This window comes from Rhododendron vialii, chromosome 5a (assembly GCF_030253575.1).
Source record: "Rhododendron vialii isolate Sample 1 chromosome 5a, ASM3025357v1".
NCBI lineage: Eukaryota > Viridiplantae > Streptophyta > Magnoliopsida > Ericales > Ericaceae > Rhododendron > Rhododendron vialii.
Window position 1 is genome coordinate 32799014 of NC_080561.1, and position 26207 is coordinate 32825220.

The following is a 26207-nucleotide window of genomic DNA, read 5'->3' on the forward strand; positions in this document are numbered from 1 at the left end:
ACTCTATACGGGCCTTCCTAGTTGGCCCCCAGTTTGCCCTCGTTAGCCACCTTGGTGTTGCCGAACACTTTTCGTAGCACGAGGTCCCCAACACCAAATTCTCGAGGGTGAACATGCTTGTTGTAGCTTTTCATCAGTTGTTCTTGGTAAGAAGCAAGATGTACCAAGGCTTTTTCTCTCCTCTCCTCGGCAAGGTCAAGCTCGATTTGAAGGGCCTTGTCATTGCCTCCACTTTCAACCAAAACGGTCCTGTTGGTCGGCAGGCCTACCTCCAGAGGTATGACAGCCTCTGTTCCATAGGCCAATGAATAGGGGGTCTCTCCCGTAGACCTCCTAGGCGTTGTTCGATGAGCCCACAGGACCAATGGTAACTCGTCAGGCCACTTTCCCTTAGCTTTGTCCAGCCTCTTCTTTATCCCATCTAGGATAGTTTTATTAGATGCCTCTGCTTGCCCATTACTCTGAGGGTAGGCTGGGGTGGAATAAAAATTTCTTATTCCATATTGGGCACAAAAAGCCTTGAATTTCTTCTGGAATTGGGATCCATTGTCTGTAATCAATGAATAAGGGACCCCAAAACGAGTGATGATGTTTTTCCACACGAACCTTTCTATCATAGGCTCAGTGATTTTGGCCAGTGGTTCTGCCTCAATCCACTTTGTAAAATAGTCAGTTGCAACAAGCAGGAATTTTCGATTCCCAGTTGCTTTGTGCAATGGACCCACGATATCCATCCCCCATTGAGCAAAAGGCCAGGGACTTGTTAATGGCACCAGATCTTCGGCGGGTGTTCGAATCATTGGTGAGAACTTTTGACACTTCTCACAAATCTTTACATACACCTTTGCATCTTCTTGCATGTGTGGCCACCAGTAGCCTTGAGTAATTGCTCGGTGGGCAATAGATCTGCCTCCAGCATGGCTCCCACATGTTCCCTCGTGGATTTCATGAAGGAACTTCTGTACCATCTCAGGATGTACACATAGCAAATAGGGACCCGTAAAGGATTTCCTATACAACTTACCCTCTGGGGACAGCCAAAACCTAGCAGATTTGACTCTTATCTTGTGGGCCTCCTTTTTATCAGAAGGGAGTATCTCGTCTCGTAAGAACTCCATTATTGGGTCCATCCAACTTGGTCCTTGGTTCACGTCCAAGACCAAGTCTACACTCCTCCCAATGCTCGGCTCGTTGAGGTATTCTACTGCCACCCTTCTTTTAAACTCTGTTGGTACTGCTGCAGCCAACCAAGCTAAAGAATCTGCATGAGCATTCTGTCCAGAACTTATTTGCTCAATATATACCCTCTCGAAAGTATCAAGCAAGTCTTTTGCTGCCTGCACGTAGGCTACCATCTTTTCATTCCGAGTCTCGTACTCGCCGGACAGTTGATTCACAACAAGCTGGGAATCACAATACACCCTGACCCGTTCTGCTTTAAGGGTCTTCGCACTTCTCAATCCAGCCAAGAGTGCTTCATATTCAGCCACATTATTCGATGCACTGAATCCAAGCCGAATAGAGAGTTCAATCAGAACTCCTTGAGGAGGAAAGAGGACAACTCCAATTCCAGAACCAGTATTACACGCTGATCCATCAACGAATAACTTCCATTCTTTGGGATCCTGTTCGGCTACGGGTTGATCCTTTAATGATGATGTCTTAGTTGCCTGTTCCTTTCTCGTAGGAGGCAAGGGAGCAACAGTCGGGGAAAACTCTGCCACAAAATCAGCCAACACTTGGCCTTTAATTGCTGTGCGTGGCTGATACTCGAGATCATACTGACTTAACTCTACGGACCATGTCGAGATTCGTCCCGAGAAATCTGCCTTTCGAAGCAGTGATTTTAATGGATACTCAGTATAAACCACAACCTTATGGCTTTGGAAGTAGTGTGGCAATTTCCTGGTTGCTGTCCTAAGTGCCAGGACAAGTTTTTCTAAAGGCAGATATCTCGTCTCTGCATCCAACAATGTCTTGCTAACATAGTAAATGGGGATTTGTTCGATCCCCAAATCCCTCAACAAGACTGCACTTACTGCATGCTCGGAAACAGCTAAGTACAGAATTAAAGACTCACCAGGCTGTGGAGTTGACAACAGTGGGGGCTCGGCCAGGTACTTCTTCAGGTCCTGGAAAGCTTGTTCACATTCTGCTCCCCATTCAAATCCCTCCCTTTTTTTTAATAACTGAAAAAAGGGTCTGCATTTGTCGCTTGACCTGCTGATGAATCTGTTAAGTGCTGCTGCCATTCCAGTCAGTCTCTGGACTTCCTTGGTAGTTTTGGGACTCTGTAGTCTTTGTAAGGCATCAATCTGATCGGGATTTGCCTCTATCCCTCTCAAAGTTACCAAATGGCCCAGGAATTTTCCTGAACCAACTCCAAACGCACACTTCGAGGCGTTGAGTTTCAGCTTATACTTCCTCAGGATTTCGAACACTTCCCTCAGATCAGAAATATGCCCTCCTTTTTCTCGACTCTTTACCACCATATCATCTATGTAAACTTCCAAGGTCTTCCCGATGAGCTTCTTGAACATAATGGTTGCAAGTCTTTGGTATGTAGCCCCAGCATTCCTTAGTCCAAAGGGCATAACACTGTAACAGTATAACCCTCGTGGTGTGATGAACGAAGTCTTCTCTTGATCAGGTTCAAACATAGCAATCTGATGATATCCTCGATATGCATCGAGAAAACTCATTCGCTCGTAACCAGAGGTTGCATCAACCAATTGGTCAATCCTAGGCAAAGGAAAACTGTCCTTAGGGCATGCTTTGTTCAGGTCTGTGAAGTCCACACAGACACGCCACTTCCCATTCTTCTTCTTTACCACAACAGTGTTGGATAACCACTCTGGGTAATAGACTTCACGTATTGCCTTGGCCTCCAACAAACGATCGACCTCTTCAATCACTGCATCTACATGCTGTACGGCAGCCCTTCGTTTTTTCTGAATGATTGGCTTGTGTTGAGGGTCAATGTTTAAATGATGACAGATCACGTCTGCATCCACCCCGGGCATTTCCTCTGGCACCCATGCAAAAACATCAATATATTCTTTTAGAAATCTTACCGACTCAGCCTTTTCGTCTGCTGGTAATGATTTCCCAATCAAAAAATATCTTTCAGGATCAATCTCGTTGATCTGAATCTTCTCCAGGCCCTCAACTACTTTTTCAGCCGGGCTTCTGCCAACATCCTCGATGGTTGGTTGATCTGGTACTTCTAGTGTGTGAACATGGTGGACCTTCGGGGCTGTTTTGATGATGGAAATCAAGCATTGCTGTGCCACCTTCTGGTTTCCTTTAAGGACTTCAATCCCATTTGATCCTGGAAATTTCACCATCTGGTGATAAGTCGAGGAGACTGCTCTCATTTTGTGCAACCACGTCCTCCCTATAATCGCGTTATAGGAAGATGGGACATCGACTACCAAAAAGTCTGTTCTTAACACTACTGACCCAGCCCGAACAGGTAGAGTCACTCTTCCCAGGGGCCAAACTGCTCCTGCACCGAACCCAATTAGAGGTGTTGTTGATTGTTCCAAGTCCGATTGGGCCAGGCCCAGCTTCTTGAATGCATCATAGTACAACACCTCTGTACAGCTCCCCGAATCCACTAGAATTCTTTCGATGTCGTATTCCCCAACTCGTAGGGTCACGACCAATGCATCATTGTGGGGTATTTGGACCTCCGCCAAATCATCGTCACTGAATGCCATGCTCTCGTTGCATGCATTAGTCTCTCGCCCTCTCTTGTTTCCCAACCGCATCACGTGCTGATCATGCTTGACTTGTCTTTGCAACAGCCTCACCTCACTCCTCGTATAAGGTGCAGCCAGCCCATGTATCATATGGATCACGCCTTTAGGGTGCTGCTCGTAACCCAGTTCCATGGCCTTCCCTTTCTCTTTAGGGTCCTCCTGGATAAACTCCTTGAGATAGCCCCGAGAGACCAAATCATCAAGGTGCCTCTTGTATACCTCACAATCCTCGGTCATATGGCCCCAATCCTTGTGATAACTGCAGTGCTGATTCGTAGCACGTTTTGCATCTTTGTCTCCGCCTAGACTTGGGGGCCATTTGAAATATGGCTGATTCTTTATTCGATAAAGAATCCTGTATATTGGCTCCTTCCAAACCGTAGTGATAGAGAAGAAGGACTTGGGGTCAGGAGTTTGCTTGTCCTTGTATGGCTCTTTCTTAGCCTGCCCGTACTCCCTTCTGTCTTTGTAAGACTTGGGTTCAGGCTTATCCACCTTTTTGGCAGGTGCCTTCTGCTGTTCGGCAACCGTCCTGCCATCCTCACGGAGTATGTCATCCTCCATTCTGGCATGTTGCTCTATCCGTTCCATCAATTTAGCCAAGGTGGCTACTGGATGTTTATTCAATGAACGGCGCAGCTCTCCCCGAACAGGCAAACCAGTTTTGAACGTAGCAATTGCATACTCTTCACTGCAACTTTCAATCTCGTTAAAAGTTTCCCAGTACTTCTTTGCATAATCCCTGATCTGCTCGTTCTCCTCCTGCTTCATGGTGGAAAGACTCTCAAAAGTCTTTGGGGCCTTTCTGCTCGTTAAGAACCGAGCAGTGAATTCTTCTGCCAACTGCCTCCATCCTCGTATGGATCGTGGGGCCAACTTATGAAACCAAGATAAAGCCACCTTGCCAAGACTGGAGGGAAACATCTTGCACAAGATGGAATCATCCCCCTCATGCATAAACATGGCCTGTTGGTAATGCTGTATGTGAGCTACGGGATCCGTATTTGTCTCGTAAAGTACGAACGCACCGTGCTTCACTCTGCTCGGCAACCTTGCTTCTTGTAGCCTCTTTGTAAAGGGAGAGGCTGCAATATTACTCAGGGCCTTGCGTGCTGCTTCTCGTGCAGTCACTGTCCCATCCTCTTGCTCCTTTGACTTGTGGGCCGAAGCCTTGACCCAATCAGCATCAGGTCTCTCGTACCTGTCTCGATGATGCTTTCTCGTGTCCTCTTCCTCGGGGGTAGAACTCCGGTCTCTGCTCCTCCTTTTTCGTGAAGAAGTCTTTCTCTCCGGTGTTCGGCTTCTACTTTTTCTTCCCCTTTTTCGTGGAGAAGCTTCGTGACGCCCTCTAACAGGACTTCTGCTCCTTCTTCCTCGTGAAGGATCCTTTCTGTATTGTACCATAGCATACCTACTGCCTCTAGAATTTCCTCGAGACAGGCCAGAATCCTCCGGATGCTCCCTAATTCTTTCCAATTCTCTGATCTCATGCTCTCGTTTTTTAATCAGACGAGCATACACCTCGACTTCTTGCCTCTTCCTATCAAGAATGTCGTCACTATGGTGCACACTCCTGGAGTGCGCGATTGATTCATCCCTTTGATGGGATTTACTCCTTCTCGTGGATCTCGAAGCCGTCTCTCCATCTCCTCTATTTTTGGAGTTATGATGCACGGTAAGGGGGCGGTCCTTACTCGTGTTCCTTCTGTGCCCACCCTGGGGCTTTCTCGGAGCCCCAGGTGGTGATTTGTCCTTTCCCTCATCTAACACATCTTTTGGTTCATGCGGCGTTGCTGGAGTTACTTCCACCATGGTCGTATTTCAAAAGGGAATTCTTTCGTTTCCCACAGACGGCGCCAATTGTAGGGGGATGAAAACAATTGACGCTTCGGATCAACTGGATTGCAACGGCTTATTCGTGCCTCTTCACCGGAACCCTAGCTCGACGTCTAAACCCTAATCTGCAAAATAGACAGGGGGTGAGTGCACCTTTGCCTCTCGTGGCAAAGGCCCTCCGATGCCTTTGTTAGTATTTCGTACTAGCAGTTAAACCCTAATTATCAGTAGGAAAGCAATAATAATGCAACGTATTCCGTACCTTTCACCTTTAGGTTTTCCTCATATTTATAGATTTATGGATGCTTGCTGTCCAAGCATCCTTATTGCCATAGGATTCCTAACTCGTATAGGAAACCCAGGATATCAAGGAGTCTCGTTTCCTTTATCAGTTTATGGAAAAGAGTCCTTTTTAGGATTCTTTTCCTTTAAGAGCCGAACATCCCATACTCGTTGGGTATCTTTCTCAGATCCTATATTCTTGGGATCTTTATCCCTATATAAGACATGACTATTCTGGAATCTTCCAGAGTATTCTCTCTGCTCCTACTCTCGATTGGAGTTCCATCTTTGTTCGGCCATCTCATAGCCGAACAGACGGCTTGGACCAGTTACTTCACATGTAACTGGTCCTTGAGCCCGTACTGTCCTGTCTATATTCAAACTATGGTCCCACGTACCATTTATTCAGATATCGATTGCATTGCTTTCAACCCGTGATTACTCGTATCGCATGCTAGGTTCTTTACATCATCTGTTCGGCTGTATCATAACCGAACAGTCTATTTATAGCCATGACTTCTCATAACACTGGTCCATATCGTAGTCCACCGAACTGCTCGGCGATAAGTCCAGCCGTATTTACCACGAGTTCCCAAACATCACGTGTTTGGTAACTAAATGTATCTGCTCGGGAATACCTCCCTACAATAGGCTGGCCTTAACATCCTGCATGGATATCGTGTCTTTGCCATACAATAGGGTTGTAACAAAGTGCTCATACAAAAGTGGTAAAGAACATAGCACAATTAGGGCTTGGTCTTCATCCTCAATTTTATTATCAATATTTTTCAGATCCATAATAATACGATTGAACTCGTCTATATGATCCTTAACAGGTATACCTTCTTGCATACGAAACGTATAAAGACGTTGTTTGAGATATAACCTGTTGGTGAGCGACTTCGTCATATATATGCCTTCCAACTTCAGCCAAATTCTTGCTGCTGAAGTTTCTTCTTCCACCTCGCGAAGAACGTCATCTGCCAGACTCAACTGAATAGAACTCAGAGCTTTAGCATCCGTATTATCCCAATCTTCCTCTTTGATTCCAGAACTAGTCTTGCCCAACAAAGCTTTGTGCAATCCTTGTTGGGTTAACAGCGCCTTCATCTTTACTCTTCAAAGACTGAAACTGCTGCTCTGCCCATCAAACTTCACAATCTCGAATTTAGCTGCCATAGCCACAATCGGAAACGAAACCCTAATTTTTGCAACCTAAGGCTCTGATACCAGTTTGTTGTAACGAACGCTATGAATGCAAGCTAAGAACAAGAAATTGAAAACTAAACAAGAAATCACAAAAACACAAGATATACGTGGTTCCCCAAGATGGGTACGTCAACGGGCGAAAAGAGAGAGGATTCACTAACCAACGTGAAGAAGAGATATAAAGAGCCAGCTATAATCCGTAACTCTAGAAAGGCCACAATATGAAAGCCCAAAAGATAATTCCTAGAAGTCCCCCAAAAGCCCTATTTATAATAGGCTACAAAAACAGGAATAACATAATTAACCAATGTGGGACTAAAGAATACAAGGCATTCTTAACAAATATGAATGTAATCACATCATATGCAGTGGCACGTCTGCCACATGCCATGTACCCAAGATAAGGTATCCCAAATACCATGCTTCCATCCACCGACAATTAGCCGGCATGGCATACGACATGATATGCCTCACACGCTAACCTTCGATGGTTCAATCAACACCTATCAGCATGCATTTTCATCAAACACGCATATCACAACCAAATCTTGTGTCTCACACACCATGCTCCCAACCATCATCCATTGAACGATATGGCTTATGACATGGTGTGCCTCATACACAAACATTCACAACATATCAAAAGTTAAACAACAATAGCATGATATACACCCCTCACTACAACATCTCATTAAAAATAACCATATCGAAAGCTAATCACAAATAGTAAGATATACACTCACCACCATAACAAAATTATATGGAGAAAAATCATATTAAACACACTCACCTTTGTATCGACCGAGCTACGCCAAACTTACGATTTCGGAATTTCCCTAATTGACTAGTTTGTTATCTAGTCACAAGCTAACCATATCAGTTTATTGAACGCTTAAACGTTACCACCAACTTCTGAAAATAATTTATAACACTAACAATAGATTAACGATACTTAACACATACAAGCATGTCCATCTTAAAGGTTTATAATTGTCCCTAAACAAACGTAACACTCAAACACCACATCAACCCTACATTTGGTCTGAAATCTTCAACCAACTTGTCGTATTCTGCCTATAATTTCTTATAAGGTTGAAACAAGATCATGAAACCAACACCATTAGAAAGTACACCTCCAGTACATGAATTTTGATATAAAATTTGTTAAAAACGGAGTCCGAACGACAAAGTTATGCTCGTCCGAAATTATACAGTAACCTATCCAAAATCACAAATTCTGCACGTCTATCAACTTCAAATCAAAAACTGATATAACCTTCTACAAACTAAAACACAACTCTCACATATTCCGAAAGGCATACAAGTCTATTTATTAAATCAAAAATTTGTGCGCAAACCCGATACCCGAGCTAAGAAATATGACCAGTTTTTCAAAATGTCTCAGTGCAGCAAATACAAAACTCAGCAGGAATACACCAATTTGTAAAATGAATCAAACTTAGACCATCAACAAAATGACCTGAAATTTGGTAGAGATCATAAAAACATCTCAAAGTTAATCCCTAACTTTTCTCAGATTTTTTACAATAAAGGAATCTAGTCAAAATCACCCCCAAACTCAGAAATTCTGTGCAGCGAAGCACAATTTCTAGGAGAACAGTCTGTGTTCGAAAATTCATTAAAATTTGAATATTTAATACTTTTTAGTAATTTCAATACCAAAACATCCCCAACTTATCAATCTTTAAAACCCATAAGGACCCATAACCAGAAAGGTCGCTTAACTATAAAAAAATTGATAAAAGACACAGCTCTGTAAGCTGTTTGCTCAAAAATAGGAATCTGATCACAGCTTGATTTACGATTTTTATCTTTTTCCACACTTTTTAGAAAATTTTGAAAATTTAACACGATACAATAGACACACTAATGATCATTTAATAAAAATACCAGAAATTTAAAAGCTTTCTAGGTACCTTGAATAATTTTGTAAAGAACATACAATAGTCTCCCGCCTCCTCTTCCTTCTCTCTCTCTCTCTCTCTCTCTCTCTCTCTCTCTCTCTCTCCCCGTAACAAGATATGTATGGAGAAAGATAAATATCCCCAAGATATTTTGCTATATAAAGGCACAAGAGAATTTATCATATGCAAACGGAACCACGTCCTAATTTATACTCCAATCACAAATCACACGCAGGACCCTCGCTGTAACGCCCCGAATTTTGGGTACGTTAAAAAGACAATTTCATTGAAAACCTCAAAATAGAGTCTGGCTCTTATTACAACAAAACTCCCACAAGAGTTCAATAATTACACAAATGAAAAGAGTTCTAGGGTTCTTAACTATAGCTCCACCTGCTCCTCCATCCTAGCCAGCTCCTCAGCTTCAAAAGCCTCCAAGGTGTACTGTTCATCTTGATCATCTATAAGGTCTGACACATTATACCGGCGTCGCCACCCGTATAATATGTCAGGGTCACCAAAAAGGCAACACCGTGAGCTACAACGCTCAATAGGATAAACCTTACCCACCAACCTTAACTTACGAAAATAGGTTATAATAACACATCAATTTCCACATGATACGTGTATAGACACCTAACAATGACACATCCACATTCGTTAATCATCTATCGTTGGTGTCCAAGATTTCCGTGTTTTATCCTACGCGACTCATCGTAGACCGTGTCAACGTTTTCACATTTCATAAACGTATCACCTTTTCAAAAACTCGTTTTTAACACACCCAACCTCGGTTCCGCCGTTCCGGGTTCCTGAGTATCCTCACAATGGTTCCGCCGTCCTGGGTTCCCATTGGCACACATTGCATTGGCTCCGTATCGCGGATAACCAAGCACACACCCAACCTCGGTTCCGCCGTTCCGGTCTCCCGAGTATCCTCACAATGGTTCCGCCGTCCCGGGTTCCCATTGGCACACAAAACACACACCACACAATGGGCTACCATGTCCGGCCACATTGCGGTTTTCAAAACATTTCAAAAATCGTTCGTTTAACTCACCCAATCTCGGTTCCGCCGTTCCGGTCTCCCGAGTATCCTCACAATGGTTCCGCCGTCCCGGGTTCCCATTGGCACACAAAACACACACCACACAATGGGCTACCATGTCCGGCCACAGTGCGGTTTCCAAAACATTTCAAAAATCGTTCGTTTAACTCACCCAACCTCGGTTCCACCGTTTCGGTCTCTCGAGTATCCTCACAATGGTTCCGCCATCCCGGGTTCCCATTGGCACACAACGCACACACATAATGCCACCCAAAACTGGTCATTATGTAGTTTCAAAATATTTTCTTCCTCGAAAAATATTTCCTTTCATTAACCACACCCTAGGTGTCATGTTTCTACTTTCTCGGTTCTCGTGTCTCGTTTACATGCAAAGACTCCGCGGTAGAACAAAAGTAAGCATGAAACATTCTAACAAGATCATCCAATTCTATACTACTTATCATGCTCAATCACCACTTATAGCATAATGCCACATGTACGGACGCCCTTGTAGTGTATCACTTATGCTTATTCAAAGCACAACGCCACATGTACGGATGTCTTTGGAGTGAAATCACTTATGCTTTATCACACCACAAGTAATACAATCAATTCACATATGCAACTCAAACTCTTTGAAAGATCAAAATATGAATACTTCGATTCACATGGTAAATAATCTACGTATTCATCGAGTAAGTATGGGTACCTACATTATACTTAGGAATAGAGATAAGAAATTCCTACTTTATACTTGGGGTGGATGATAAGGAGATCCTACCTTACTTCTTGGCGGTAGTAATGGATACGGAAGGTTAGTCGGCGGTTGGACGGAGTAACTTCCTACGGTATGCCTTCGGGAGCTTCGAAAGAGAATGGTTTCTCTTGAAACTTCTTCTTGACTAACTGTACTCTACTTTATGGATCGAAGGGTGGTCGGGTGGCGATTTAGTGGCGGCTTTGGATGAGTTTCTTGAAGAACTCAAGAACACTCAAGAACAAAGTAAGAACAAAAGAAAGAACAAAGAAAGAACACAATTATTCTAGAGAGAGAAGTTGCTAGGTGAAGGTGTGAGTTGAAATGCTTGGAATGGGGTCCTATTTATAGGAAAAACCTTGGCTCTCTCTCCCTCTCTAAGGCCGCCCCCCCCCTCTCTCTCATTCCTCAATTTTTGACACTTGTCAAGCACTCATGGAAGGTCAAAGTCTAAACCCTAGGTTTGCATGGCTAGTTTGTACCAAGGATTGATTTATGGAAGATTTATTGGAAGAAAGGAGACAATGGTACAAGATTTGGTCTAAAACAATCCTAGAAGTACAATGGGAGAGTTATGTTTGGCTAGGAAAAAGATTCACCCATGGATTTGAAAGATGTAGGAAAGATCATGGAAGGTACAACCAATCTTCCTCACTCTTTCCTCCTCTCTCTCTCTCTCTCTCTCTCTCTCTCTCTCTCTCTCTCTCTCTCTCTCTCTCTCTCTCTCTCTCTCTCTCTCTCCCTCCCTCCTAGTACTATATATATATATATACAAGAAAGAATAAGAAAGTACTAAGGTACAAGATTTTTTCAAATCAAAAATCCCATAAAGAAATCCAAAAAGGCACATGTTTGTTTAAACAAATAAACTAGTGTACTAATGTACTATAGGAAGATCAATTCCCCAATAAATTAATCCAATTGGGTACAAAATCCCAATATAAAATAATATAAAAGTACTTTTAAGAATCTTAGGCCTTAAAGGTTACTAAGGCTAATAAGTACTTTCATAATAAAATATTGGTACATTATCCCATGGGTTTTTAGAAAAGACTAATTTATTAAAACCCTTATACTTGGTTGAAAGATTAAACCTTTTACCCAATGGATAATAAATTCCCTAACTTTTATTGTCTAATGGACAAAAGTTAAAAGGAAACTTTTATATTAAAATAATCAAAGTCCTTTAAAGCATGTGACAAAAGCCTTATATTAAATTAGGTGTGGTACTAAGTACCCCAATTAAATAAAAAGACTAGGATTCTTCTCATTAAAATAATAATAAAGTACAAGTCAAATATCAAGTCTTTCAAGTACAAGTCAACTAAAGAATGACTAATGGTTTTAACCAATGGGTAATAGTTTCCTTAGCGGGTAAAGACTAAAGGATAAAAGAAGTACAAGTACTTTTTAAAATAAGATTTTGAAAGACTACATGTACTTTAGTTAAATATAATAAAAAGTTTATTGTCAAATGGACAAAAATTACCCTAACCATTATGGACTAATGGGTAAAGGCAGAAGGTTAAAAAGGTCCAAAAGGTTCATCAAGTAACTAGATGAGTTGGTTGCTCGGTTCTTCCAACTAGTTGGTTAGAAACTAACTAAATTGGTCAAGTAGGGTTTCTAGTCGAGAGTTAACCAACGACCAAAATCTAACTACGACGAAAATTAACAAGAAATTATATAGCCACTCAAGGGAAAATAAGTAATTCAAATAAAATTCAAATATTTAACGAAATTTTTATTGACCAAAATTCAGGGGCGTTACACTCGCAAGTTCTATTGTTTACGATTTAAACCCCTAAAACACATAGTTCAATTAAAAGTAATTAAAATACGAAAATATCCGGAGTGGGTATTACAACTCTCTCCCTCTTAGAAAATTTCGTACTCGAAATTAGAACCAACCGCCCCACACCAGCGACAACCAAAACTATTAGATTATTTACACAGTTTTATCCCACAACAACATGTAAGAGCAATGATAACATATATACAATACCACAAACAAGTTACCCATTCAAATACACAATCGTGTAATCCATCCTCACTCTTTTTCAACTCCAAACAAAACTCCCCTTACAATCATGTCTCTATGCACACAACACATATAGCAATTAAAACCCTTATGTTTCACATTTTAAAACTTCCTTATTTCATAACAATTTTCGATGAAAATAATTATATGAGTCTCACAAATACTAACTCAATGCCGATTCGGCCTCTCAAATAGGGCTCATGACCCTCAATTTACATTGCAGTACCTAACTTGTGTAAACAATAACACCACCTTTATCATTTCGCATGATTCCACTGAAGGAAACTTATGAGTTTATCCGTAAATAGAGTAAATTCTCACAAAAAACTCTATACTCTCGTTAAAATCAATATAACGCAATCTAAACAATTTCCTTTGTAAAATTGATTTCATCATTAGTATGTACTTCTTAAACCATCATGATCTCATATTAACGCACACTCCCAATACATGAGTATTACCTTTCAAGAAAAGTAAGTTATAACCTCATACTATCAGCTGGCACATTATTACTACTTGGCGTAGTATTACACCCAATTTCGGCAACCACTTTTTTTTAAACATATATAATCATGTAATCATGTTCAATCAATCATTATATCACACAATTATATCAAAATAATCACACCTATCACACACACAACACCCTAAGAAAATTGTATATACTAGTATACAATCCAACCCAACACATATTAACACGAATTGATAACTCACTTAACTTCCTAACCATAAGCCCATCACAAAATCTGCTACCTCAGTAGCCTAATTATCACTTAAGATTTCATTTCTACCCCTAACATCACTCGCAACCCATTTTCTTTATGCTCCCACTTAGAAACCCCAACATCCTCTCCATCACTCTATCACAACTAAGATACTATCATTATTCCACGTCCCACTGTCAACTCAGTAACATCTCCGAATTCCGTTTCAAAAACCCGAACTCAGTTTGTTGTAACGCGTCCCTTCAAAACAAAGTTAGTCCATAACATATATATTATTGATTGCATGCGAATATGATAATATGCAAGACATGTCGTGATTTGATAGGCACGTTGTCTATTTCATCACAACACCATTGACACTCCAGTCGACTGGACTGACTCTGACACGAAGTCATAATGCATGATCATGCTATCAAATCAAACAACAAATAAAAGTTATACCTGTCCCATTCTCTCAGAATGGTTTTCAAGAACACAAGCACTCTGCCCCAATTTCACTTCTGCGAAGTTAACCCATTTCTCATCTGACCCTTGCAACTGTTTATAAACATTGCCCATTCCATCAACACAATTCAATCCCAACCTGATTTGTATTCCCAAACTAGTATCATTCAAACTCATTAACAGAACAACCCCAACCAAAACTCACTCTTTGTAATACCCAACATTTACAGTTATCTTTTGTATCTGCTCCTATTTTTCAACTAATTCCTGTCGCCAAGGACACGACTCTCAATTCCTTCCCAACTCACTACTCCGACCATTAGACAACCATCTCACCCATTAATGCCACATTCAACAACTAACTCACCAAATTCTTTCCAACTCATCCGCACAGGTAACAAAACATAGAAATACTCACCTACACCTATTTCTCCCATAGATAATCAAAACCATATACCAATTCATATAAAGTGAATAAAACTATCTTCATATAACACCAAACTATTATGTTTTACATCTACATTTATCAACGTATAACACGTGCACTTACATACACCACGTGTATCCATAAACTCAACCCCCTATCATACGTTAACCTACTAGCAACGTTATAACATATCATTCACACTACAAAAAGTAGTAACGTATGGTTTGCTCATCCTTTAAAAAGATATGTTTACAAACATAAATTCTACATTATCAAATTCTCACTATCAATCAAAATTTATCTTATTACTCATTTCAGTCTTTTCAATACCAAATACGGATTATTCCCTATGGCTACAGAGTGTAGTTTTTCAAGCATTTTTCAAAGAAAACAAAACCATTTTGTACATGCTTTCAATTTTGAATATACTCCACAATACCATACCTGTTACTTAAGAACACATAACCAGATACAAGAAGTACATAGGTACACATTCACTACTTATTCAAGTTCCCATAAATAATATTATAACATCACCAAATATACTCATTCAATGCAACACCATCATCTATAAGATTATCAACTTCTACCGCATTTGATCCTTTCAACTAAACAAAAATATTCACATTCCCACAACATTTTTTTTGACGTTATGCCCAAAAATATTACCACACTAGATGTATACAAACTCATGACTTTTTTTTTTTAGAAAGTTCAATATTCTCCGCACACTCTCATCGCATTTCAAAAGTTTTCAACTTCTATAATAGTTAAAACTTCCCACACAACGGATGGATAACAACCATCTTAAACCTTGTATTTAGCAATACATATATCTCTATGATAGTGCCACCTCCTTTGCATGCATACACTAGACACATACCTAACCACACATCAATGAAGCAACATAGCTTCTAAAGACACACACCAATTTTTTAATGTCCCCTCAAACTCACCACAAAATCTACAACTATGATGCTAATATTTTAAATCCAAATTAGCCATCACTAGTTAATGAACTCCAACTTTCAAAAGTCTCCCTACCACTAACCTACACTACAGCAAGGTTGACATACCATATAACAATACATCTTTCTCACCACAATGCAAATCACTTTTTATAAAAGCACATAATTATTCTAAATGTATGCCAGGCATATAGATAACACAGTTAATAAGTTTAACCCTGCATCCACTGCAACCTACACTTGACATCATACAATATTGAACATACCTGTCACCGTATCCAGCAAAACCTGCATTCATTGACATACATAAGCACATACTTTCCATAACGCCATAAACCCTCAAATCCCTTTACCTCCAACACCCTGAACAAGACTCACATAAGACATCGCAGGTGCCTGTGCAATTTACCATGAAATACTTACCAGTTGTTGCTCCATGTACTGAGCCACATCAACACCCTGTTTCAACATTTCAAACCACCACCACCAACATAGTGCTAAGTATTAAATATGCACACGTTAGTCACCCACTAACCCCTACTCGACAGACTCAACACCCTATGGTCCACTACCAAAACTCCCAATTGACTCTCAACACAAAGACTAGAAAGTACTAGCTCTGATACCAAGCTGTCACGCCCCGCCCTGCAAACGGCACTCAAAGTGAGCCCGAGTCGGTATGACCACGTGGCATTCCACACAGAAGACCAAACCATATGGAATAGGACCCACCAACTTTTCTCCTGCCTAAGTGACCAAGTGATTTCCACCCTCTCGTTTGGTGTTTACCCGTTGGTCAATGACACCATCTGGAATTGCCTAGTGGTGTCACCATTGCCGACGATAACTAGTTCTGGGATAGATTGTCTTTGGATTGTGTGAAATTTTCCCTTCTAACTTAGAAGTTCTTTTTCCCTCGTGCTTTTCCCCTGGGATACACACCTTTTTCGAAGTAAATAATTGCTTCTTGGAAGATCTTGGGCAAGCGTCTGAACCGTAAGTTTATGAGCTTTATCAAGAATATTTATTAGTTACTCCCTCTTTCCCAAATTGTTGGTTTTGATATCGTCCCAACTTCTTAGCCCTCGTTGTAAAGTCCAAGTAGAAGTTGTTAGTTTTCCGAAACTGTCCTTCGCAAAAGGCTTTTTTTTTTTTTTTTTGTGTATTAAAAATTGGGAACAAAGGCGTGACGATTGAAATTAATGCCTTTCTAGTTCAATTTGACCATGAGTGCAATTATTACGTCTATATACGTCAAAAGTTGAAATTCTCAAAAGGACCGAATTGGGGGACTGTGCAAGTATTTATCTGAGCAAGACAGTTTGTGGGCATTTTCCATTTGGTTGTGTAGCTTTGAGATGATCGTGGGATTGCTCTAACTTGTTTGCCCTTGTAGTGTTTTACGATAGCCTGTTTGATCTCCTATTATTTCATATTCATTCTACATATGAGGCGTGCAAACGGAAATATTGTAATGGAATTTCTGATACATTACTACAATTTTGTTTTGCAGCATGATCGTCGCGACTACTTGGATGATTATCATGTAAGCATAAACCTCTCGTTTACTTGAGTCTTTCTTAGGCATTAATAATCATGTGACACGGTCTGAATACTTTTGAGATTATACACAACTTTTTATGTGCTTTTAACTTGATTTATAAGCACATAAATTTCTTTAAATAATTCTGCTATCTGTGTGTGGACTTGCATCAATTGCAATATCCCTGTGACGATTCGAGACGTACTCCAAAAGTCTTGCAGATTATATCTTATATATGTGGATGTCACATACATTTGTGCCGCACTAGTGGACCTCCACCATTTTGAGTTTATTTTCCGGTTTGATTTTCATGATTTTTTTCCTTGGATTCACAAGCTGCTAAGTTTTTTTTTATTTTTTTGGATAAGTTCACAAGCTGCTAAGTTGCAATATAGTAATTTCTCGATAGTTGGGCATCTCAGGTCACTCATGACATCAGACGCGCATTTTTGCTTAGTAGTGGAAACTTAAAATATGTTTGAGTTGAGAGTTAGTGATGTGCTATCAAATAGCACTTCAGACGCGCATTTGTGCATTTGCAAAAGTGTATTTTGCTTTCCTTTTACGAATGCAGTAGTTCCACCAGGTTTGAAAATTCTCGCCGGCAGACTCATCCCAGATATCTACTCCCACCAGGTTTGAAATCTTTTGATTTTGTGCACGTAGAATCTCTCTTTAATACTCACTTACTGAAAACAGGAGATTTGGAACATTTTAATACTCCCTTTGTCCCTTTTTTAGAGTCCAGTATTCCATTTTGTGTTGTCCCTTTTTTAAGGTCCAGTATTCCATTTTGTAAAGTTAGTGGGTAAAAGTTGGTAAATTTTCCATTTTGCCCCTAAAAGTAGATTCCATTTTGAAAAGTTAGTGAATAAAAATGTAATGATGGTGTTTTCATAAAAAGTAAGGAGAGAAAGTGGAGGTAAAAATTGATGTGAAATGTGTAATGATGATATCTTTTTAATAAGTTGGAATTACGAAGTAGGATACTTAAAAAGGGACGGAGGGAGTATGATTTTGATTGGATTGGACTGCGATGCTACAATATCTTATTTAAGAAGACAATTTAAAGCTAAAAAATAATGTGGTTACACAAATAATTTTTCTAGCAATATAGATCTTATTTGATAGATCTTATTGAGATCTTTTATACGGCACAAAAAAATTAAAAAAATTATTTTTTATTTACACTATTTTTGAGTTTGAAAATGTGAAATAAGTACTTATTTTTTAAGAAGGTGTTCTGGAACGGGGCCTAATCACACATGGGTTATTATTGTGATCTCGGTTTTTCTCTTTTGTTCTCTGTTCATATATATTACTATTAGACTACTAGTTAGCGGACGGTTTTTTTCAATTCGCACGAGTCAAAGGTTTGAAGAAGAAAAAAGACTTACAAATTAAGAGTACGAGAAGATTAAAACCTTGGTGTGAGAAGGCTAGAAAGAGGAAGAAGAAATTTGTTTCACAATCTATATACTCACCTTGATGAGCTAGGTATAACTATTTAACTTTTTCATTTTGAACTTGTAGACTTTTCTTGTTACTTTGTGCGTTATAATAGTTTTAAATATTTTGTGATTTTCATATAGCATATTGATCACAACGCCACCACTACAATTGTGCATGATTCATTCATGAAGCAGCGAACTGTGAGTTATTTTTATTTGTGCTAAGTTATAACGTGGTATGTTTCTAATGTTGCGTTTACTTGTGGATGTATTTTGTGTGTTAGGATGTTTGAAAAATCCCATATGTACCACAAATGATGAGTTATGAAGTTAATTGTCATATAATCTATAAACTTCTTAAGTGTGTTTTATTGAATTGTGAACCACCAACTCATCTAAAAAGCTTAAACTGTTAGAGAGAGAGGCAACTTTATTATTTATATTCTAAATACGCCCACTCACGTGTAGCGAGACTCTCCTCCATAAGCATGCTAAACACGTATAAATTTTTAATCATTAGGTAGCCGGTGATTTTCGAACCCAGAATCTATTGCCTGCTTTGATACCATATTGAATTGTGAACCACTAACTCATCTAAAAGCTTAAACTGTTAGAGAGAGTGACAACTTTATTATTTATATTCTCGACATTTTTATATTGTTACTATCGTATCCGGAGAAAAGAACTAAAATCATTTAATTCTTTGCTCGAAGTTATGGTGATGCCTATTGATCTTGCAAGTCATTCTTCAAGGGATACTCATTTCTTGAATTGTTAAGTTATTCGGGAGATCCCAAAGATAATTAAATTGTGTAACGAACGGCATATTTATGGATGAGGGGTTGAACTTTGTTTAATGATTGAGTAAGGAACTCACGTGACTCTTTTTTTTTGGTGAGACACTTATTGTGGTCAAATTATTACCATTTATCAAACTCTATCAAATATTGGGATGACTATTTTTTTTGTTGCTTACGTTTTCATGAACGACCAAGTTAATCAAATTACAAGATCCGTTTGTTGGCGCTTATATTTAGGTAAATGATAATGCCACGACACTAAATGTTAGTGCCACGAAAAATTAAACTTTAATCTCGGAACTGGCTACCGTGCCCTCTGATCGATCCTTTGTCGTCTTTCGTGCACTCCCTCTCTCTCTCTCTACCTAGATGCTTTACTCAGCCTCTCTATTTTACTTTAAATCTTTCCTTTGTTATTCATCATCCGGGCCTCCGGCAAAATCTTCCCCGCCATGACTTCCCCTATGAAATGAATACTCAAACCATTCATCAATTTGAAGTTTCAATTGTACGAGAAACACTAACTCGAAATGGGACAATATATATGCAGAATGACAATTTTTGAAGCCTTTACCTCCAAATCACCCACAAGACTCTCAATTATCACTGAGTCAAAACTGTTTTGACAATTTATCAAAGGCGGTGACCCCTACTACCCTAGATCTGTTGGACCTCCTTCACAGAATGAATCTGATGGTTCTCCATTCAAATGCACTCCGGCTATCCTTCAAAATGCATTGTTACCTAGTTGGTTTGTAACTTTGTATCTTCAGTTTCAGTATGTTGGATTTGTTATACCAGTTTTATGACAGAGATTGAAAGTGGATAGAGAGGAAAGAAAGAAGAATAGGAGGGATTTGGGTATCGGAGAGAGAGGGGGGAAAGAGAGACAGACAATCGAAGAAAAAGAAAGGAAGGGAAGGACAAAATCGTCAATTGGAAGCAGAAAATTAAAACCTGTTGTGGCAGTAGCATTTTCCGTCGTGGCACTATCGCTAACGTATATTTATTACAAGTTTCTGGTGGCATTGGAAATGGAAGTATAAGCAGGAAACAAATTTCACGTTTTTGTTGCCTTACAAATGCGAAAGTTATTAAGTGTTAAAAGCGATGCAATCTGGAAATGCGAAGGTTTTAAGTGTAATCTGGAAATTAAGGATTGAAGTCTGGTTCCAAACGGCAGTAGCTTTTTCTAGTCTTTGAAATGATTAAAACGATGTAGTTTTGCCTTATGGTGTGGCGACTGGGCAAGAAATTAATGATTTTTTTTAAAAATTTTGTGGGGCTCATTACATGTCCTACAAAGTTGATTCAAACTACAAGTTATTCTTGAATTATTTTTTTACGGTTTTTGGAAAAAAATTACCTCAACCCGATATCGGTAAGGGTTATTTCAGAATTTGTAGGCTATTTCTGAAATCGTAGGGTGCAATACGAATTTTGAAACAGCCCTTACCGATATCGAATTGAGCTCATTTTTTTTAGGAAACCCACAAGAAAACATTTAAAGAATAACTTGCGGTTTGAATCATCTTATACTCCTATGCACTTGGACATGGTTCGATTCCCGTAAGCGTCTATCCCCATGTCCAAATTCCCTAGGATAGAGTATATTAGGTTTAACAAATGACCCAAAAAAAAAAAAATCTTTGCAGGACCCGTAATGAGCCCCACAAAAATCTAAAATCTAATAACAGTTGCTAGCACAATTAGTTTGTCTTACCTCCTCTCTCAGGGGCCGCGAGGGGCTTGGTTGGGGTTTAGAGCTATGGACAGCTTCTGAACATTTGTTGACTTACATAGTAACACCCGTTAATCCCTGCTAATGTATAAAGTGTGAAAAAAAAAATTGCTTGCATGCTCAAAACGACGTAGCTTTTTCTAGTTTTTATGGGCATCAAATGATGTAGTTTTGCCTTATGGTGTGGCGTCCCTTTTTTGCCCAAAACGGCATCATTTTGGGCGCTTGGCAGCGCCTGCTTGGTAGTGTCCCCAAGTCCATTGGCTTATGCAGCTCTCTTATGCAGCTCCGCAATGTCCACACACAATTATTCAGGACAATACAACATGGGTGACAAAATATCGGATGCCAACATGAGACCTCTAAACAAATGGAGGAACATCGCACTTGCCTATAATTATCATAATAATTTTGCAATGTTCGTTACTAGTTTAGTATCAAAATTACTGTTTTGGAATGTTTTTTATTTTATTTTACAGATTTAATACTTGGAATTTTTTTAGGGGATAGAATATTGGAGAGAGAAAATTAAGAGAGAGAAAGATTTGGAAGATTAAGAGAGAGGAAGGGTAGTGCGGCTTTTTTTTTGAATTTCTGATCAAAACATAATTTTTCAATTTCAACTAGGATGTAATCGGAAGACTAAGGGACATGACTAAAATTTAAGTTTTGTTTTTGTTTGTTGCTTTTTGGTAATGCAAGCTACAAGGTATTTCGGGTCAGCTTACACACATCTCGGATTAATTCTTATAGCCCATCTCACTACATTTTCTCTCGCTAACACATTAGGGTGAGGTGACTCCAAGAGTTAGATTGTAAGGAGAATCGAACTTGACAACTTAAGAGGATTAGTATTTTTTATTTTGATCCGCTAGGAGGATTAATATTTAAGTTACCCCAAATACTGTAGATTCTTATTTTATTGAAAGCCAGTTTTGCGTCTTGCAAAAGGAAAAAAATACTACTCTCTCCGTCCCCTTTTAAGTGCGCTGCTTCGTAATTCCAACTTATTAAAAAGACATCATCATTATACCTTTCACATCAACTTTTTCTTCCACTTTCCCTACTTACCCATCATCATTACACTTTTATTCACTTACTTTTTAAAATGGAATATACTTTTAGGGACAAAATAGACAATTCACCAACTTTTACCCACTAACTTTACAAAATGAACACTTATTAAGGGACAGCTCAAAATGGAATATCGGACTATAAATAAGGGACGGAGGGAGTAGCTTTTTTATTATATCCTTGATAAAAAAAAAAACGAATCAAACCAACAAATTTTAGTTGGTGGAATATCGGCATCGATTCATAAACGGATTCAGATAAATCTAAACCAGCCTTGATAAGTTTCTGATTCTTTATTCATATTATTGGATCAAATAATTTCGGTACCTAGATTCAGATTTTCTCAAATCAAATCCAGATTGTTGTGAGGTTGCATCCCGCAACGAATGTGGTTGGGGAGGACCTGGGGCTCCACATCCTGGTGCGCACCAAGTTAGCTAATTTGTTTTGGCAGAACCATATTTTGGTGAACGCCAAAGTAAATTCGATCACATTCCCACAAATTTGCACCAAAATTTGTAGTATCATGAAATCTTCAGTATCAGATACATTACACAAGAGCAAATGAGAAGTAAAATATACTTTTTCCAGATTAACTACTAAATGTTGTTGATACAAACTGTTAATAAATCAACGCCCAAAGTCTTGAGAAACATAAAATGGTCCTGCCATCGCAAGTCTTGAAGCCGGACATTCCACAGTATAATCATAATCGTAAGGAGCAGGGATCCAAGGTGGAGGGTACAGATGCTCACAATACTTGCAATCGTGACGATGGCTGAGTTGGTACAATTTTGTGCTCGGCTGATGTGGAGAAACATTTCCTGGTATTTTGTCTTCATAGGCTGATTGGGAGCTCATCTCTTCTTGTTCCTGCTTGCATATAAGGCGGACTCCAACCTCCTTTAATTTACCTCCGGACACTAAAATATTGACATCATCTCCGCCTTCCAATTGATTTCCAAACTTCCAATAACTTAACCACATCGTATCTTCACCATCTTCTGCAATTCCAAAGACATATGGGTGATGGCACCAAACCAAGCCCTTCGTCCTATTACTTATGACAGTATGTGGTTCATATTCTTGTGGATTAGAGAGCTCAAAAATTGAACACACATTCAAGCCTTGGATCCTCAAATTAAGATATGAAGGCACAATAAAATCAATTGAGGATCCTAGATTCTTAAAACTGAAGCAGGGTGGAACTTTGCTACCAGGAATATAAGCGTAGATCATACATGGCTCATAACATACCTGTGTCACAAAAAGAAAATCTAAGCATCAGAGAGAGAGAGAAAGAGAGAGAGAGAGAGAGAGAGAGAGAGAGAGAGAGAGAGAGAGCACCTGGAGGTGAAACCCCATTTGTTGCACGCCAAAAAATGACGTTAGCTTTACAGTTACGTTTTCCATGGATTGCAAGTTCGACAAGCCCAAATTGTTAATAATCTCAGCTTCAACGTTTTCTATGTATTCTAATTTGAATGAGCTCGAAGTCTCCGGATGGATGCATGAGTCCGCATGACAAGTGGTTGTTGGACGGTGCAAGATTTGAAACGTTACTTCCCCCAGCAATCTATTAGCTCCACAGCGCAAATAACGTACTTGCAGGACCCCATCAAGTTCGCGCAGCCTTGGGCAATGATTTATATGTAAGCACTCAAGGTTCGGAAGACCTTTGATGAAATCAGGGAGGTGGCGAAAGCGATTAAACGATAGATCTAGTTTCGTCAGTGAGAATAGGTTTCTAAGGTCTCCAGGAAAATCATCCTTTGAAAGATTACAGTTCGCTAGACTTAATTCTACCAAGGACCATGGTAAAGAAAGCCATGAAATCTTTGGACTTTTTCTTGGATCCAACCGCCAAGGCCAGATGAAAGATTGCACTGCGTTCACTTGCCCATTGGTAGGGAGAGATTGATTTAAAGCAATTCCATCTACCTTGAGCACAGTTAGAGACTCCATATTCCCCATGTTTGTCGGCAATCCGTCGAGATTTGAGCAACCGGAGATGACAAGCGTTTCCAAATGTTTTAGCATACAAATGCTTCTCGGAAGATTCCTCAAATTTTTGCAGTCTTCCAAATTTAAGAAAACAAGTCTCTCAAGGTGTCCAATGGATTCATGAACCTCAACCAAACATGTACAATTTTTAAGCACCAGCCTCTCAAGATTTGGGAGTTCTGAAAAGTTGGGAGTTTTCGCAAGGTTATATGAATGACTTAGATTGAGGATTTTTAACAACCATAGAAACTGCAAAAGAAAGGGGACCAAAAGTGGGTATCATAGCCTTCAGTCCACTTATCGAAGAAATTTTGAAGGAAGAAAAATGTAGTAACATACCTTGGTTCCTTCCCATACATTTTTTAAGCGGCTATATTGCATGTCAAGAGCAACCAAACTCTCCAAAGGGAAATCACAAGATATGGACTCTAGTGGGAATCCCCGCCAGCACAACCATCTTAATCCTTTGGGAAACTTTTTATAGGGCCCACTAATATGTACACCATTGAGCTGCAAAACTTTTAGTTTGTTCATCCTTGCAAATGCATCAACTTCCAAAGCCACTCGATTTGAATTTTGTGAATCTGTGGGCTCGAGGTTAGAGGAGAAGATATTGAAACCATATCTTTTAAGGGAACTACCAAAATTTGACAATAAGTGCTTCCCAAGGTACTCTTCATAGTGACGTTTTCTATTATCACCAAAAACTGTAGACGCATATCCTTCCTCTTTGAAAAGACACATATCGAGTTTGAGGCCTTCTATTTCGCTTGTGCCCTAACATACGAATGAGAAAAAAGAAAAAGAAAAAAGGAAAGGGAGCATAGGCGGCAGGAACAATGATTAGTAAATAGAATCCTACCCAAATTCATACAAAAGTACATAAAGGGCAAAGTATAATTCTTACAGTGTTTTCTTTCAAAACATTAAATGCTTCCTTATGATTCCAGAGGATGCTACGTTTGCTTGGCTCCTTTGGTGACTCTTGGCGAACAATTTCTCTTCCCATTTGTTGAAGCAAATGATGCATTACCAGTATATTACTTTCATCAATCGATATTAGACATCTGTCCACGAGGTTTTGAATCCCAACCACTGTGTAAAATTCACAGCTGTCTAAGATTGTAACTGTAGAATCCTTATCCCTTCCGACAAAAAAACAGGCAAGATGGAGGAATAGACGTTTGTCGTGGTCATCTTGTAAAGAGTCATAGCTTATTCGGAGTTTTTCAAGGATTTGACCGTCAGGAATCGCTTTCAATTTTTCCAATTGACTTTTCCATACGTTTAAGCAGTTCCCTGACAGAGAAGAACCAAGAACTTCAATTGCTAATGGAAGCCCTCCACAGTAGCTTACTACCCTTTTTGAGACCTCTCCATATCCATTGTTAGGAGAATATTTTCCAAAGGCATGCCAGCTAAAGAGCTCCAAGGATTCTTCGTTACTTAGATTTTCAACCCTATGCACCTTACAGAACTTAGAAGCCCTTAGTAACTGCTCACACCTAGTGGTTATGATGATTTTACTTCCTGAAAAAAGCCAACGTTGCATTCCAAGTAGTGCATCTAATTGTTCATGTTTATCCACATCATCAATAACTACAAAAACTTTTTTGCAAATTATGGCATCTTTAATCATAGCAATTCCTTCAGATATACTATTTAGCTTTACTTTCCTTGTCTTCAAAATGTCTGAAACAAACTTTCTTTGTAATTGAAGTAAACCATCTTGTTGTCGTGAAGTTTCTCTTACATTCTCAAGAAAACTGCTACCTTCGAATCTCGAGAAGTTCAAATCATACAGAAGTTTTGCAGTGGTTGTCTTGCCTATTCCACCCATTCCACAAATTGCAACTATGCCAACATTACTTGGCCCACCTTCTAGCCAAAGCTGAATGTTTTTGACCCGTGAATGTATTCCAACCAAGTGGTGCGCAATGTTCAAGGTTGTGTATCTTAGCTTGTCTCCTACCACTCTTATAATTTTCTGGATAAACCTTGCCTCGTGTCTGAAAGATGCGATGATGATGAGACATAAAAAAACAAAAAGATTACATGATTGAATAGCACAAACCTAGAATTAAACATTTCAAAGGAATAACTAACAAAAATGAGCACGTTATTGGCACTATTGCAACAATGAGATGAGTATGAGGTGAAAAGCGATG

At 39.4% G+C, this 26207-nt stretch overlaps 1 protein-coding gene across 1 annotated transcript in view; it reads right to left on the reverse strand.

Annotated features, from left to right (window-relative positions):
* Positions 1-26207, reverse strand: part of LOC131327226 (disease resistance protein RPV1-like) — a 62959-nt gene that overhangs the window by 35781 nt on the left and 971 nt on the right. Inside the window, exons 2-4 of the mRNA XM_058360271.1 lie at positions 24947-26048; positions 24379-24816; positions 23383-24288 (exon numbers count right to left, since the gene is read on the reverse strand). Of these exons, the coding sequence (XP_058216254.1) occupies positions 23383-24288; positions 24379-24816; positions 24947-26048 (2446 nt within the window). The remainder of the gene's footprint in view (positions 1-23382; positions 24289-24378; positions 24817-24946; positions 26049-26207) is intronic.